The 15,653-nt window shown below is 38.0% G+C and overlaps 1 protein-coding gene across 2 annotated transcripts in view; it reads left to right on the top strand.

Moving 5' to 3' along the window:
• Positions 1–15,653, top strand: part of MCTP1 (multiple C2 and transmembrane domain containing 1) — a 107,147-nt gene that overhangs the window by 30,736 nt on the left and 60,758 nt on the right. For both annotated transcript variants that reach the window (XR_015696679.1, XM_087715725.1), the window contains exon 10: positions 12,290–12,392. Coding sequence is in view for 1 of the 2 variants with exons in the window: in XM_087715725.1 (XP_087571851.1) it covers positions 12,290–12,392 (103 nt within the window). In the remaining variant the exon portion in view is untranslated. The remainder of the gene's footprint in view (positions 1–12,289; positions 12,393–15,653) is intronic.

Here is a 15,653-nt window from a genome sequence, read left to right as displayed (position 1 = left end):
CTTCCATCATCCGGGATTGGATCATCTGCTGCACTCCTTCCTTCCTGGTGATTCATTAGTCATGAAATCTTGGACTTACTCCAGTTCCCTGGCTGAACAGTGGAAAGGACCCTTCCACATCCTTCTCATGACCCATATAGTTGTCAAAGTTGCTGGTATTTGCACCGGGATTCACCACACCCTTCCCAAGACCACTGATCCTTTTGAGGACTCCAATTATCATTGGACTGTAGGCTGTGGTGCTGAGGATGACCTTGGACTGAAGCTTTCATTTAAACAACATCACCCTTCAGTCACATGCCAAAACATCAAAGGAGTCACTGGTTTACTAACAGCCACTCAGTAATTTGCCATAAGCACTCTTATCTTTTTCCACCAAATGGGGCCTCAGGAAGGTATAATGAGGGAGGAAAACTTTGAGGCTCATAGAGAGTCAGTCTATAAGGAAGACCTTCCAGCAGAACACCACTCAATACAACTGGGCCATGCAAAAAACATTGGAACATGAAGGCACCACCCCACCCCAAAACAAATAGAAGGACAACAAACGGCTTTGGTCGCCATCTTTGGGGGTTGGAGTACCAACACACACATTCTGAATATCCAGACCTGAGCAAAACTGTTAAATGTTACCAGTTGTGGATCTGTGCACATATACTCCCGACTGGCACTCAGAGGCTGGTCATGGAAGCAGCCCTATTGGAAGCCCAGGTATACCAAATCATAAATGTTACTGATAGTTGGAAGATGCCTGTTCTCCATAATAAAAAACAAATCATTGCAAAGTTAGCAGCTCATATCCAACACAGAGCTGTGGCTTGCCTCCAACCTTTTAATTCTTCTTCCAAATATGAACTTGGTATATATGCATGGTGCACCATCACCTGGAAAGTCAACCACACCTAATGGGACTTGTGGATAAGTTCAGTCAGGCTTTTGGCATTAAGATCAGTGAGGATCCTAATCCATTGGTCCTTTACAACCTATGTGAGGCAATGCCAGCCTGGACCCCATTACAATGGAGGCTCATTCAAGTGAAGGATATTTCATAGCAAGTGATTCAAAATTGCCACGCCTTGGATGTTGTCCTTGCTACCAAGGGAGGTATTTGTACATTAATTCACTTCCATTGTTTCAATTACATCTCTCTATGCTGTCTTGATAATTTGAAATCACACTACCTATCTGGAAAAGGAGATACAGAACAGACCCAAAGATGCTGATATTTGCCTCTTCTCTGGACTGTCTTCTTGGCTTACTAGTTGAGTACCTGGTTGGGGTTGGCTCTGGGAGATTTTTTGGGTTATCCTTTTTGTAATCTTCCTTATATTCTTCTATTGTTGCATACATTGTCTTCCTCTTATCATGTCTGCCTGCCTTAACATCTGTTCCATGAGACATCAGAAGTATGGCTCGTATACCGTCTCTGTTTATCCTGTCTTTGCTGGTCATACTTCTGTGCACTGGTCAAAATATGAAAGAATTTATGTTGATCAGGATTGTGATAACGCTGATGATTGGTTAAAAGGTTCTTATGTTTAGGCCTTAGTTGGCCCTGGGCATTTTGTAAAGTTTCATAAGAAACCAAAAGCTTGTGAGTAAGCATGTGATAAAATCACAAGAGGCATGCACAGGTATTTTTGTAACTGCTCTACCTTATCTACTATATGCCCACTTCCTGTTATATACCGTATTTTTCGGAGTATAAGACGCACCAAGATTTTGAAGAGGTAATTTTTTTAAAAAAAGTTTTTGCACTCTGAAGACCTCCCAAACCCTCTGCACACCTCACTTTTTGTGAAAAACGGGGCATGCATAGCCTTTAGGAGGCTTGTAGAGTGCTCCTGGGGGCTGGGGGCCAACTCCCCAGCCCCCAGGAGGCCTTTGCAGGCCTCCCAAACCCTCTGCACATCCATTTTTGTGAAGGGAGATCACCTGGTCTCTGTCTCTTTGATTGCACCAAGTCATACCTGATTTCTGCTTGACAACACCATGCTAGCTGTGAGTATGAGGGCTGGTTGTAACTACTACTCATTTGGCAGTATCATAAATTATAAGTATCATAAGGCACTGTCATAAGTTGAACAGTTGCTAAACAAATGTTATAGTAATGTAATAGTAAAAAGATCTGTATGTATATGCCTACAGTTTTATGACCACATGAATTACACTAAGACATACTGATCATCAGCAAATCTTATTCTGAATTAACCCTGTTTGATATTGCTGTAAGACATTCTTATAGATGATTTTTTTTGTTACTCTTATTATATGCTATTAATTGGTAGCTGCTATTAACATTTCAAAGGAAGTTATTCAAATTCCAAATTCCATTCCAGTATTGACATAACAGTAATGACTGGAGTAATGATGCAGTTTATGAAAACCTCCTGATTCCTTTTACTCTAATAATACAGCACAGCTTTTATGACTGACATGCCCAAAATAAAGTTCTAGCCCTTAAATATTTTTCAGATATATTTTCAGACAGGGCACCAACATGTAATAAAAGCTATAAAATAAATTTTATAGGACCTTTAACTTTGATTCTATTAATAATAATGTTTATTCTCTTCCCAGGGAAAGAAATAATCTTAGTAACCAACAAGTTTTTAAATTAATGAATATAATTCATTAAATTAATGGGAGAGAATGTTTGTTTTCTATTTAGTAAAATAGCATTTTGAGTCAATTAAAATGGATACTCTCCTGAGAAAACTTAGAAAATTATGAAATCCAACTTGCCATAGAATTATCAAAAAGGACCTAATCTTTTTCTCCTCTTTTTTTCCTTTTTGAGTGATTGATAAATCTCCATGGAAATCTATAACTTTTAAATGAACCACTAAAGAATAATTGAATTCATTGAAAATATCTACAAATTTGATTCAGGCAAATCCACAGCTTAAGATGTTAAGTAGTAGTATCTTAAATTGTTTTAAAAATAAGAGTATTAAACATAAAATATGACAATGTTTTTATAAAAGATTTTAATAATGGCTGATTATTGTATGTGAAATGTTTCTTTAGCTCTCTATTCATTGTATGTTTAATAATAGTGTGCTGATTATTTAGTGTTCATATGTTTTAATTAATATTGTTGATGAAAGATTATTGCAAAACAAGAACAGGAATATGATGTCGAATCCTTGTTTTTACTACTGCTAACTGAGTCTTACTTTTATTAAGAAATTAAAACACTGGAACTCATTAGTGGAACCTGAATTTGACAGGCTGCCTAGGAAACAGTTTATTTTTGCTATCTCTGGGTTTTAATTAAGATGTGTTCAATTATAGTCTCCTCACACGCACACTTCCCCTGCTTGCTATGTCACAGACGGGTGATCAGGGTGCTTTCAGATGGTCCAGCCCATGACTTTGACCTTCTGCGCAGTCCAGTGTTCCCTGGGGAACCGTTCAGCTCATGAGGTCTGATTTCACACTTCCAGGATGCCTCAGCTCTCTTAACAATGACAGGGAGACAAAGCCCTTTAGAACATGCCGCACAGGGACTTGTTTAAATTGGAAACTAGAGAGGAGTCAAGGAACGAGGTTATGGACTACAGAATAGTGCTTTTAATAAAGAGCTCACAGCTCTGGTTCAGCTCAAAGAGGGTTACTTCTGTACAATTAATTGAGCCATTTATCTAAACCATCTTAGGTGTCTGATTTCTCACAGAAAGATGCAGATGAGATATGGCCTGAATGAATTTTAACACTGATTGCTTTGGGAATTTTAGTTTGCATTAAACCATGTATTTGTTTTTCACCCATGGTCTTAATTGTATATGATTAAAAAAATATTAAAACTGTTATTGGCATTAGGAAAAAAAATACAGCTTGAAAGATATATCCATTCTCAATGCAAGCAAAATTTCTAGAAAATAGTGGTTTTTTGCTAATGTTTCATCATGCTACACTCCTGAATGTTGCAGCTGCATAATGTATCTCTGGCAATCTCCATTCACACCCTAACTTTAGTTAATAGATAGCATCATGTCTACCCAAGTCAGAGGAGTAGAAGGTTTCATGTAAAGTGCTGGATGTAGCCTGTAAAAGCTTGTAGGCAGGTTGTCAGCAAAGTAAGTAAGCCAACTTGATGTCCTTGAAGACATTCAGATAGTTCCATGAAAAATACACCTATTACTGCAACAAAATGCAAAACCTTTATTTGAATCCAGTGCAGATATGATTATTTATGTAATCTGGCTGTCTGGAATTTGGAATGAAGGTAATTAAAAATAAGTCATAATTGAGTAATTGATTTCAGCTACCTCTTCTGTTGAGTTTTTAAGAGAAACCTACTCTTGGTCTTCTTCTAAATCAGGGGTGTCAAACTCAAGGCCTGCGGCCCCTATCCAGCCCGTGGGGTACTTAGATCTGGCCACAGAGCCACCCTGGAAACATCAAAGGACCGGCCTGCAGTGCCTCTGCCAGCGAAAATGGAGCTTGTGAGGGTCGCGCACAACCCTCCCGAGCTCCATTTTCACTGGCAGAGGGTTGCAGAAGACCATCGCAGCCAAAAATGGAGTTCGGGAGCCCATTTTCTCTGGCAGAGCACTTGGGCCATCACAGGTACCCCCAACATGAGTGACATCAAGCTGGCCATGCCTACCTTGGCCCACCAAGGTCAAATACAATCCTCATGTGACCCTCAATGAAATCGAATTTGATACCCTTTTTCTAGATGATTCTGAATCTTCAGTGGAATAACATAATTTGTTATAATTTCTTGGTTTGAAACTTGGCCATACCTGTATCTTAGGGAGATCTTTGGGGTATTCTATGTAGAGGCATACAGTCCACTTTTAACAACAACTTCTGTAACCTTGAAATGGTCTGTCCTGTGCTGGACCAACCCAGAAGTCATCCATTTCATCTTGTTGCTGGCTCTAGAGCATGATTTGAATAAATCAAACTGAATTGGAGGGGATTTTTTTTAATCACAATTTTTAAAAAGCTCCTTTAGGGACACATATTTTTAAAACAGTTTTGTTTCTCTGATGCTACCAGCCCTTTCATCCCATTTTATTTTCTTAATCACTATCCCCAGGAATTTTCAGTATAGATCCAAATAAAACATTCTGGGTACGCTTAAAGCAAAATTGTATGCATGCTTCATCTCTACGTCATGCAAGTCCTGATTGCCATAACTTCCTAGATAATGATAATATTATGGTCATATGCATTGGGAGTAAAGGAGAAATAGTATAGTCCCCTCCCTCCTATTCTCTACTAGCAAATTGCTGAGAGTCTGTTGTATACAAAATCTCAAGGCTTTCTTGCAACTCATTGGATCTGGGAAGATTTTTCAGAGGTTTGTCATGGCTTGATTGGGTTTTTGTCTCCACACTTCTCATCTGCTTTCTTAGGTCACTTCTGCAGCATTCCCAAACTCCTAATAATCCTTTGAATTCAGTTTGAATGAGAACAGCTTTATATCTTCTCACTTTCTCTGCCATCCAGTCAAAGCCCAAAAGGTCACCATCTATCCAATATTAATATAATAAGATGTTGTGATTGATAGAATGGCCTTAAGGATCACTTTGGAATGATTGATGGGGCTGATCTCTCTTTATTGCAAGTTGCTTCTATAGATGTTTTAGCTATGTTCTTAGTTTTATACATTCTAAGCTTCTATATTTGGGAACATGGTGGCTCACCTGAGTAGAATGCTGGGCTGAGGGTTAGCAAGCCCTTGTTCGAGACCTGAGTGCTGCTGTATTGCAGGGCAAGTTCCTGTCATTTGCTTCAGCTTCTTTTGACTTAGCAGCTCGAAAACATGCAAACGCAAGTAGATAAATAGCTACCACTTTGATGGGCACATTAATGGGGGCATGAAAGGAGCTGCCAACCAGGCATCACTTAGGCAATGGTGATGGCATCGACTAATCATTTCAATCTGGAAGCACCTTGGTGTTTCTGGCATGAAATCAGCAGCAGTTTCTATATTATATGAGTAAGCAGCAACCAAATGTGTACAAAAAAATAAACATTTGTAATTTGGGATCCAACAGAATTTTTAATGCAATTCTTTACTTAAAAAGAATTACTCATGTGCACAACATATGAATAAATGAAGTAATTGAATGCAAACATGCATTTTTAGAAAATATGTACAATTATTTAATTATGAGCACATTCAAATAGGTATGAGCACATGAATTTATGAGCACATGCAAAACTTGATTGATTTACTCATCTCTTCTGATGACATTCAATTCTACTCTCTGCTTCAAAACAGCTTACATGATATTCTCATGTGGACTTTTTTTTTTCTTTGAAGCTCAACATGTTCAAAACCAACTGCTCTTTCCTTTAAAGGCTTTTTCTCTTGTGTACTTCCCATCTGCTTTGTATAGCAAGTGCAGAGCTTTCTTCTTTGCTTTTTATATTCAATCTGTAAATATTCTGTTGCTCCTTCCATTTTAATATTGAAAAAATGAATCCTTTTATCCAGATGAAAACTCACTGATATCCTGATAATCTTACACTGTCTCTTCTCTTGTTCTCTTGTTCTATTGCTTAACCTTGGTCATTTTTCACTTTATCCCTATCCACAACTAGTGGGTAGTGGGGGAAATCTTTTATTACTCTGGCAATGTAAACTCAATAAATTCCAACATTATCCAGTAACATGAGATGTTTGTCTTCACTACCAAAGTTCTTAAGAGCATTAGCCCCTTATCTGTTTGCTTTAGTATTTCAATGATTCCTGATCTTGATCTACTCTCTTCAAATATCATCAAATGCTTTTTCAATCATCTATTTTTTGGTCCATTGTGTAGATTCTGCAGAATGTTTTATATGGTGCTGCTTTATATTAACATGAAACTTTTGGGGGAAAAAAGTATTGCTGTCAGGGACCAAATCATATGATTGTATTAAAATAATGCTTTTCCAGATGCTTTGCTCGTTAAGTATCTCTGGACTCAGTTTAAAATTTTACTGTTCATACAACTTTTCATGCTTTGATAAAAACATGGTTTGCATGTGGATCTCCACATTGTGTCTTCATTGAATCTATTTCACAGATGATCCCTAAATTTAGAGCTTAAGTCACTATTTGTCATTAGATGAAAAAAAATCTCTAGGATGAAAGGACAGCCTCATTTCTGGAAATCTTTGGGTAAATCAGCTTATGGTAATCTGTTTTTCCCATTTGAGCTTCCTTAATTTTATGCATTCTTTCTATAACCATATACATCAATACATTTTTTTGTGAAAGATTTCCACAGAAATGGTGCTACTTGAGAGACCGCCTGCTGCCGATCAGCTCCAATAGACCGATTAGATCCCACAGATTAGGCCTCCTCCGTATTCCATCCGCTGGCCAATGCCGTCTGGCAACCACCCGGAGGAGGGCCTTCTCTGTGGCTGCTCCGGCCCTTTGGAACGAGCTCCCCGCGGAGATTCGAACCCTCACCACCCTCCAGGCCTTCCGCAAAGCCCTTAAAACCTGGCTATTCCGACAGGCCTGGGGCTAATGAGTCTTGTCCCCCCCTCGAATGGTATGGTTGTTGTGTGCTTTTAAACTATGGTATTGTTTTGGCTGCCTTTTTATTCCTTATTTGTACCCTTCCCCCTTGACTTGGGTTGTGAGCAGCCCTGAGTCCCCTTCGGGGAAAAGGGCGGCATAGAAATATAATCAATTCAATTCAATTCAATTCATATCAAACTATATTTTGAAACCCTAACCCAAGCTTATAATTTTCATTTTCTAACATAACTAAAGTGATAATGAAATCTGGAAATGTCTATATCAGTGATGGCAAATGTTTTTCTGCTTGAGTGCCAAAAGGGCACGCCTGCATGCATGCCCACACCCATAATGCAATTCCCTCCCCCCATGAATGCATGCACAATTCCCTTCAGTCCCCTCCCCACGCATGCGCACAGGCCTCACTGAAGCCTCCGAACTTCCGGTAGGCCTGTTGGGCCCGTGTTTTGCTATCCACAGGCTCTGGAAGCTTTCCTGAAGCTGGGGAGGGTGAAAATGGCCTTCCCTGCCTTCTGGAAGGCCGAAAGTCAGCTGGTCAGCATGCACATATGCGCTGGAACTGATATTGGGCAATGTCTCGTGTGCCCTAAGATATGGCTCCAAATGCCACCTGTGGCATGCACACCATAGGTTCGCCATCATGGATCTATATAGTATGACACTTCCTAGAAAATATGTTTAGAATAGGAATGTCTTTGTATGAATTATTATGTGCCTTGATCAGCTAGCTGCCAATCATCTGTGTTGGTGTTGAAAATATTTTTGTTATGGGCAAAAACATTTTGAGGGGAAAAATATGAAAGAGCTAAAGCCATCAGTGCTGACACTAAAGGGAGGTATGGAAAGGAAGACACTGGGGAAATTAGGGTGGGTTGTATATCTATCACCCATGTTCTTGTCTTCAAGCACAGCACATTCAACCAGTATTGCTACTGCTGATCTTACTAGGACCTCATAGATACTTTCTGTATTGTGCCCTTGGCTTCCAGCTCTGACAGAAGGTGAAAAAGGAATTACTACATGCACAAAGAGCCACTTACTCTCAACAGAGTAATTTTTATTCTTATGGTGCAAATAAAGTGAATAATTTCTGCTTATATTTCTAAAATGCAATGTTATGTATAAAATAATATGCACGTGTATAGAGGGCTTCTTGCAATTCTGCAGCAGTTCCACTTGGTTAGTGCTGTGTTATGTTAACTCCTTTAGGTAACTGGGCAGTACTTTCCCTTCTTATCCTTAGCTTTGAGAGGAGGAGAGAAAGAGGAAAATATTTCTTTCCTGAGCCTCTTAGGAAGCTAGGATCTTGGTTAAGTATTTCCATGCACTTGTTTGTGATCAATCATTTCCAGTGCAATTCCATTCCTTTGATCAACCAGGCTAATTATCAGATCAAACTTTCCAATTCTTCTTGCTCTTTCTGAATTCTCAGTCATGCACTCTTCCTTTCGCCAGGTCATCCAGCCAGTAAATGCTGAGCCCTATCCAGTCAGCCCAACTTTATCCTAAATTAAGGGATTACAGGGATAATTTTGCCTATATTGTTCAAGGCAACTTCCAGAAAGGTAAAATATCTGCAGTGGTTAGAGTGCAGTACTGCAGGCTACTTCTGCTGACTGCCAGCTGACTGCACTTTGGCAGATCGAATCTCACCAGGCTCAAGGTTGACTCAGCCTTCCATCCTTCCGAGGTGGGTAAAATGAGGACCCAGATTGTTGGGGGCAATATGCTGACTCTGTAAACTGCTTAGAGAGGGCTGGAAAGCACTGTGAAGCGGTATATAAGTCTAAGTGCTATTGCTAATGCACCACCAAGCAGGAAAAATAGCAGACGCATTTGCCAGAAAACCATTCATAAAAATCAGTACCAACAAAATACATTTTCAAAATCTGTTCAAATATATGAAGGGAAAGGCTTGGGCTGAGATCCCTATGAAAGGAATATGAACAGTGGGCCAGATTTTACCATTTATGAAAACCCTATTTGTACAGCATGCTTAATCATAGAGGGAGTAGGGAAGGTGTTGTTTCAAACTATAGCCTTATCAAATAAGCTGCAAAACTAACGCAAGTTTGTTTGAAGCAACTTACTTTCATCCAATTAATCGTGTTGTATGGATTGGTTTGTTGGGATTATGACTTCCCCTCTTGTTTCCAAAACATAGATGAGGGTGTGGAATTATTCTCATGAAAATGACTAGGAAAACAGGTATTCTTTGTGTTGTACTTATGCCTTTTTATTGAAACATCTGTCATATATCTCTCAATTATATCATGGTAGTAGTAATATTTGGAGGCTGAATTGATTTGCTTATATTTTGGATTTTGAGGGTTGCTAATGTAAGGCCACTGTGATAAAACTAACAAAGAAACTAGTGTTTTCCCTTTAGCATACCTACAGCCAAGTGATTTAAAAAAAAATATCTTACTGAATTTATTCATCTATTTAAATTATAGATGAAATTATATGTATTTGCATGTTATCTTAGGGTCTGATCATACAGTATTAGTTTCCAAAAGTTGCTTATGCAAAATAACAGTTGTTTAGATTAAGAAACTAAAAATTTGGATATCTGTATAAGGAATATCCAGTAGAAATTTATTAGTGATATCTAATGGCTTTTCTTTGAAAGAGATGGAAAATGATGATAGTTGACTTTTTCTTGTGGAAATAACAGCACTTGCAGTAATTCTAGTTGATGTTATCTGACTTTGAAAAAGGAGCAAATTGGGTAAATTGCATCTTGTTGCTTAAGAAGAATTCAAGAGTCTGGAAATTTAATAACCAATTTTGCAATAGGATGATGGGAAGAGGAACCATATGATGTAACAATATGGGAATACCATGAAAAACAGAAACTTTAGACAGTTCAGTGGCAGAATGTGGCTTTTGCATTTAAGTTTTTACTTTGCTTTTCTATTCATAGATCGTCCAAATAATTTTCAGTTCAAATTAAATGCAATATTATTAAACATGCAAATCCAGTGTCACCTCAAAAATTTTATGTTACTTTCTTTTAAAAATGAAGTTAAAAATAAAGTATAGATTTTGTTTTAATTGTATATTAATAATTGGAAATATATATTTGTGATGTGTTGAACATTTGTTTGAAACATTCTTGCTTTTATTAAAAAAAGTAATTTTTATCCAAAAGGTGTTAGTACTAGAGGTAAATTCTCAATATAAGTCAAGATCCAGAGTGCTTTAAAGATAAATCCTGTAGAATCATTTATATCTGAATTAATTCAAAGTACAGTGTACAGTTAAAAATGGAAATCTATGATAAAGGCAAAAGAAAAGTATGTCTTGTTTATTTAAACCAACACACAGATTTATCTGACGTGTAAATGGAGAAAGACTATTTCATCATTTATTGATTTATGCTTCATACAAAATTATGTAACAAAATTATGTTTTGAAAACCAGTTTGGTATAAATGCTAGGTGACAGGCTAGAAGCCAGGAGACTGTAGGTTCTAATCCTGCCTTAAGCCAAAGTTAACTGAGTGACTTTGGGCCAGTCATTGTCTTTCAGCCCTAGGAAACATACAATGGCAAATCACTTATGAAATCTTGCCAAGAAAACTTCAGATACCAGTCCAGAAGGAACACCCCCCCCCCAAATATATGTTATGAAATTCAACATACTTAAAGCAATTATACCATGTCATTAAATTTAATATTATGTACATTAACCTGTGGTAGAATCTAAATCAGTGCTGCAATATGGAAAATTATTAATTTATTAACAGCTTTATCTACATAATGATTGTCTAAAGTATGAAACAAATTACAAATTACCATTTAATGGGGTTTCTTTGAGACCCTAAATTTGTGATATTTCATTACAGAATATTTCTAGGAAAAAGAGTTGCCCAGTGTGCTATACTTTGCACTCGGATCTATCTATCTTGGCGATATCAGTCTAATAACTGAGTTTAGCGGGAAACATTTGTTACTCCTGCTTTTGTTGCAGTTAATTTTCATGTAATAAAATAGCCTTATCAGGACAGAGATTATTTGAAAGATTATACTGATTATTATGAATAGTCTTGAGTCAAACCCATTGACTTATCACATAACTGTAATGTATCAAAGTGGTGAAATTTTGTCACCACACACTTTCTTGCAATATGTCCTGAAAGTTCAGTACGATTTCACTGAAATATTAAATTTGACAATATGTTTTAATTTAAATAGCACTACAAATGTATGCAAATGTTAGATGTTTATGACATAGAATAATCTTTAAGAAATTTTAAAAATTAAATGGACGATTGTTATCTGTTTTTCCTAGTATATATCCTTAAATTAAAATTAAACCTAAATGTTTAAATCTGAACTATGTAATATGTGGAAGGGCCATTATGTCAATTCTTGCTTGTAAATCTATTAGTTTGTAGCCTTCTAAGTTTTAGCCCTCAGAATATATTTAACATGTGCATATATAATAAAATGAACTAAATATCAGGGTTGTGTCGTTTTTAAAATTGGAAGGCAAAATAGTACTAACATGTGAAAATTGCTGTCTGCAGCAATTTTTGCAGTATTATCTGACTATCTCTCATGCAGTTCTATGCAAAGGCATGTTTAATCACAAGCTAATGTTCACACCCCACCATTTTTGCCTTTATTCCAGAATATCACGCCGCAATATTTTATAGTTTACCACACAACATTACTAATAACCTTAAGGTTATTTTGTTTTTAGAATATTAAGTGCTAATTACATAGAATACCAAGATAATTTTACAAATTCATGAATGTCTCTGAAATTATTTTTTTACAGGTAAAAGTGATCCATTTTGTGTAATTGAATTGAACAATGATAGATTGTTGACCCACACAATATACAAGAACCTTAATCCCGAGTGGAACAAAATCTTCACTTTGTAAGTCTTACCATATTTCTTAACATTTCATTTCCAAGTTTGATTGTGGCTTTCAAAATTATCAGAACTAAATTGCTCTAATTTATTAAGTACAGCAAATAAATGTCTTTGGAATAAACAGGTAAGATAGTGAAATATCTATAAGCAAATGTTTTTTGTCTTTTGGTAATTTATTTTTATTGGTGATCTTCAATATGGCTGTGAAATGATATAGTTCCAAAACATTTTAAAACTTAATCTGGCAAATGTAACCAAATGTGTTGCTGCTAAGATGCTGGAAGAGAGATCTCGTACATTGGAAACCTTAATTTTTTTAAAAAAAAAACACCTTACATCATACAGGTAGTTTTACAACAGTTCATTTAGTGACTGTTCAAAATTACCATAATTCTTGGTGATATCAAAGGCTGAATCTGGGAGCTGATAGTAAGTGTGATATACTTATTTCTGTTTACTTATTTAGGATTTTAAAATCTAGAATCTAAAAATCATAGGAGCCTGCCTCTGGGTACCCCTCTTTTGGGGACTTCCAGCTTCAAAGGCATGGCTGTCCCAGAAAGCCTTTGGGAACAGTGAGGATTGACATGCACTTTCTGGGTGGTACTATTATGGGATAGTGTGGTTTTCATTATGGTTATTCTATTTTAATGTTTTTGTTACTTGATGTAAGTAGCTCAGAACCATTTGGAATTGATCAGCAAACAAGCTATAATAAATAAAAGAAGTACTATGTTTCTTTATATTTCTTTTTTGTTAGGAATGGACTAGGGATTGGTACGGCACATGGATCAATCATGTTCAGCACTAAAGAATAACAATTTGTACACCCCCAATACCCCAACATTCCCTGAAATTCAGTGCATGACTTAGAGCAATTTATCAGAAGTTGCTTGGCTAAACTTTCCTAAGCAATTTAGGAAACCAAAGCTTTTCCTAATCCAACTCTAAACCATCTCCCCCAAAATACCTTTCAAGTGATACCACCTAACACTCTTCTGCAGCCCCTTTAAAGGTCAGGAGGCTAAGAAAGTTTAACACCTAAGACATGCCCATTCTTGTTATAAAGGACAGCTAAAGCTTAGAGATAAATCAAAGATGACAAAATGCTAGGCTGAATAATTTGCTGAATTGGACATTCGTGGCACAGTACTTTCTGACCAGTTATTGTGATTCTTCATTTAATAAGAATGAGTTAACTATAGGAAAGAATGTAAAAAGACTTTGTAATATTTTAATATTAAAAAATTGATGTATTGGAAATCATTTAGTAGATAAATCATTTTTTTAGTTTATAGAGAATTGAGCAGATCTTACAAGTTTACCAATGGCAATATTTGATTTTTTGAATTTGAAGAATGAAGGAACATATTATTGTAAATTCTCCTAATTGTATTATAAGAAAAATAGATCTGTTTCATGTTATTTATAGTTTAATAATCCACTGCATATTTCTGGTTAGCAGCTTTATTTGTTATTGTTGTTCTTGTTAAAGCCAAAAAAATCCAAAGGTTAGTATAAGAACATTATATGATCTGCTTTCTAGTCCTACAAGTCCAACATTCATATCAAATTTTTCTGGAGAATGGGGGCAGAGCGCTTGCAACTTCAGGCCCTCTATAACGATCATGGCTTTATTTCAATCTGTTAATGGATGGATAGCATCAGTCATACCTGTAATCAGTCAGGTTGAGAGATAGTCCGAACATGATGAGAAGTGCTATAGTGCTACAGTGAATATCTGCTTATGATCAGACATGTACTCTTAGGCTCGCAAAATTAGATCTTTGGGCTGCCCTGTCTCTGTAGGGTTTCCGTCAACTTTGTCAAGGACTCAGTAGCCCTGGCTTTGTCCAGGACGTTGTGTAGAGTGAGGTTGGTCTTGGCGAGGAACCTCCTCTGTAAACTAATGTCCCAAACACCACATATAATTCGGTCTAGCAAGAGTTCATCTAAGTTTCTGAACTTGCAGTAGGCCGCAGCGTTTTGAAGTGTGGCAACATATTGATTGATTGTTTCACCTTCCTTCTGGTTGCGGAGGTTGAATTCGTGCCTCTGCAGGTATTTAGACAGTATTTGGTATTGGTATTTGGTATTTATTCAATTTGTAGGCCGCCCTATTCCCCAAAGGGACTCAGGGCGGCTGAACAAAAAACCAAGGTAAGGGGAACAAATACAAAAAAGTAAGACAAACAAGACAGTGATACAACAATTTAAAAAAACACAACAAGCACAACAGTTCAAGTAGGGGGGGGGACTCAACCCCAGGATTGCTGGGACAGCCAGGTCTTAATGGCTGTCCGGAAGGCGTGAAGGGTGGCGAGGGTCCGAATCTCCACGGGGAGCTCGTTCCAAAGGGCCGGAGCAGCCACAGAGAAGGCCCTCCTCCGGGTGGTCGACAGCCGGCATTGGCCGGCAGATGGAATTCGGAGGAGGCCTAATCTGTGGGATCTGATGGGTCTATGGGAGGCAATTGGCAGGAGGCGGTCTCTCAAGTACCCAGGTCTAATACCATAAGTGATGACTAGCACCTTGAAGCATATCCGGAGACCAATAGGCAGCCAGTGCAGCTCGCGGAGGATAGATGTAACGTGGGTGTACCGAGGCGCACCCACAATAGCTCGCGTGGCTACATTCTGGACCAGCTGAAGTCTCCGAACACTCTTCAAGGGCTGCCCCATGTAGAGCGCATTGCAGTAGTCCAGTCTTGAGGTCACGAGGGCATGAGTCTGGGAGTGTAGTGTGTCTGCAGCATATGTTGTAGGACCGACCAAGTGACCGAATGGAGCGGCGTTGGTTCGGACAAATCGTTTGCCATCTCGAACACTTCTGGTCTGCAGTAGCTCAGGAACATTGATTGTTTCCGGCCTTCGGACAGGCTCAGGAGGTCATTGGCTTCGAGGAAGCATTCATACCTCATCATGTAGGACTCTCAGTGCTTGGTGGCAGGGTCGTACGGAGCTGGTGGGGCGTGCACAGACATCTTGTTTTGGCAAGTGGATTTGAATTTGCCGCTTTAAGATGGCTGCTCTCTGCCGCGCTTCGCTCTGGGCTGGATTGACTTGCTGGATTGCTTCCACTCTTTTTGGTGCCTAGTTGCCTTCCAATCCCATCCTCATTGCCAGTGTTAGATCAGGTGAATGGATGAGGCAGACTCAGGCTTCAGCAGCAACAGCTCTTAATTAAGTCACAACTATATACAATCCAGCAAAGACTCTGTCAGGCAGCAACCCTTTTATAGGGAGCTATCAGACCCTTCGACCA

This window comes from Thamnophis sirtalis, unplaced genomic scaffold, assembly GCF_051295495.1.
Source record: "Thamnophis sirtalis isolate CommonGarterSnake01/CBP01778 unplaced genomic scaffold, rThaSir2_p1.2 scaffold_5, whole genome shotgun sequence".
Lineage (NCBI taxonomy): Eukaryota > Metazoa > Chordata > Lepidosauria > Squamata > Natricidae > Thamnophis > Thamnophis sirtalis.
Note: the sequence above shows the minus strand (reverse complement) of the source record. Positions and strands in the feature narration are given on the sequence as shown.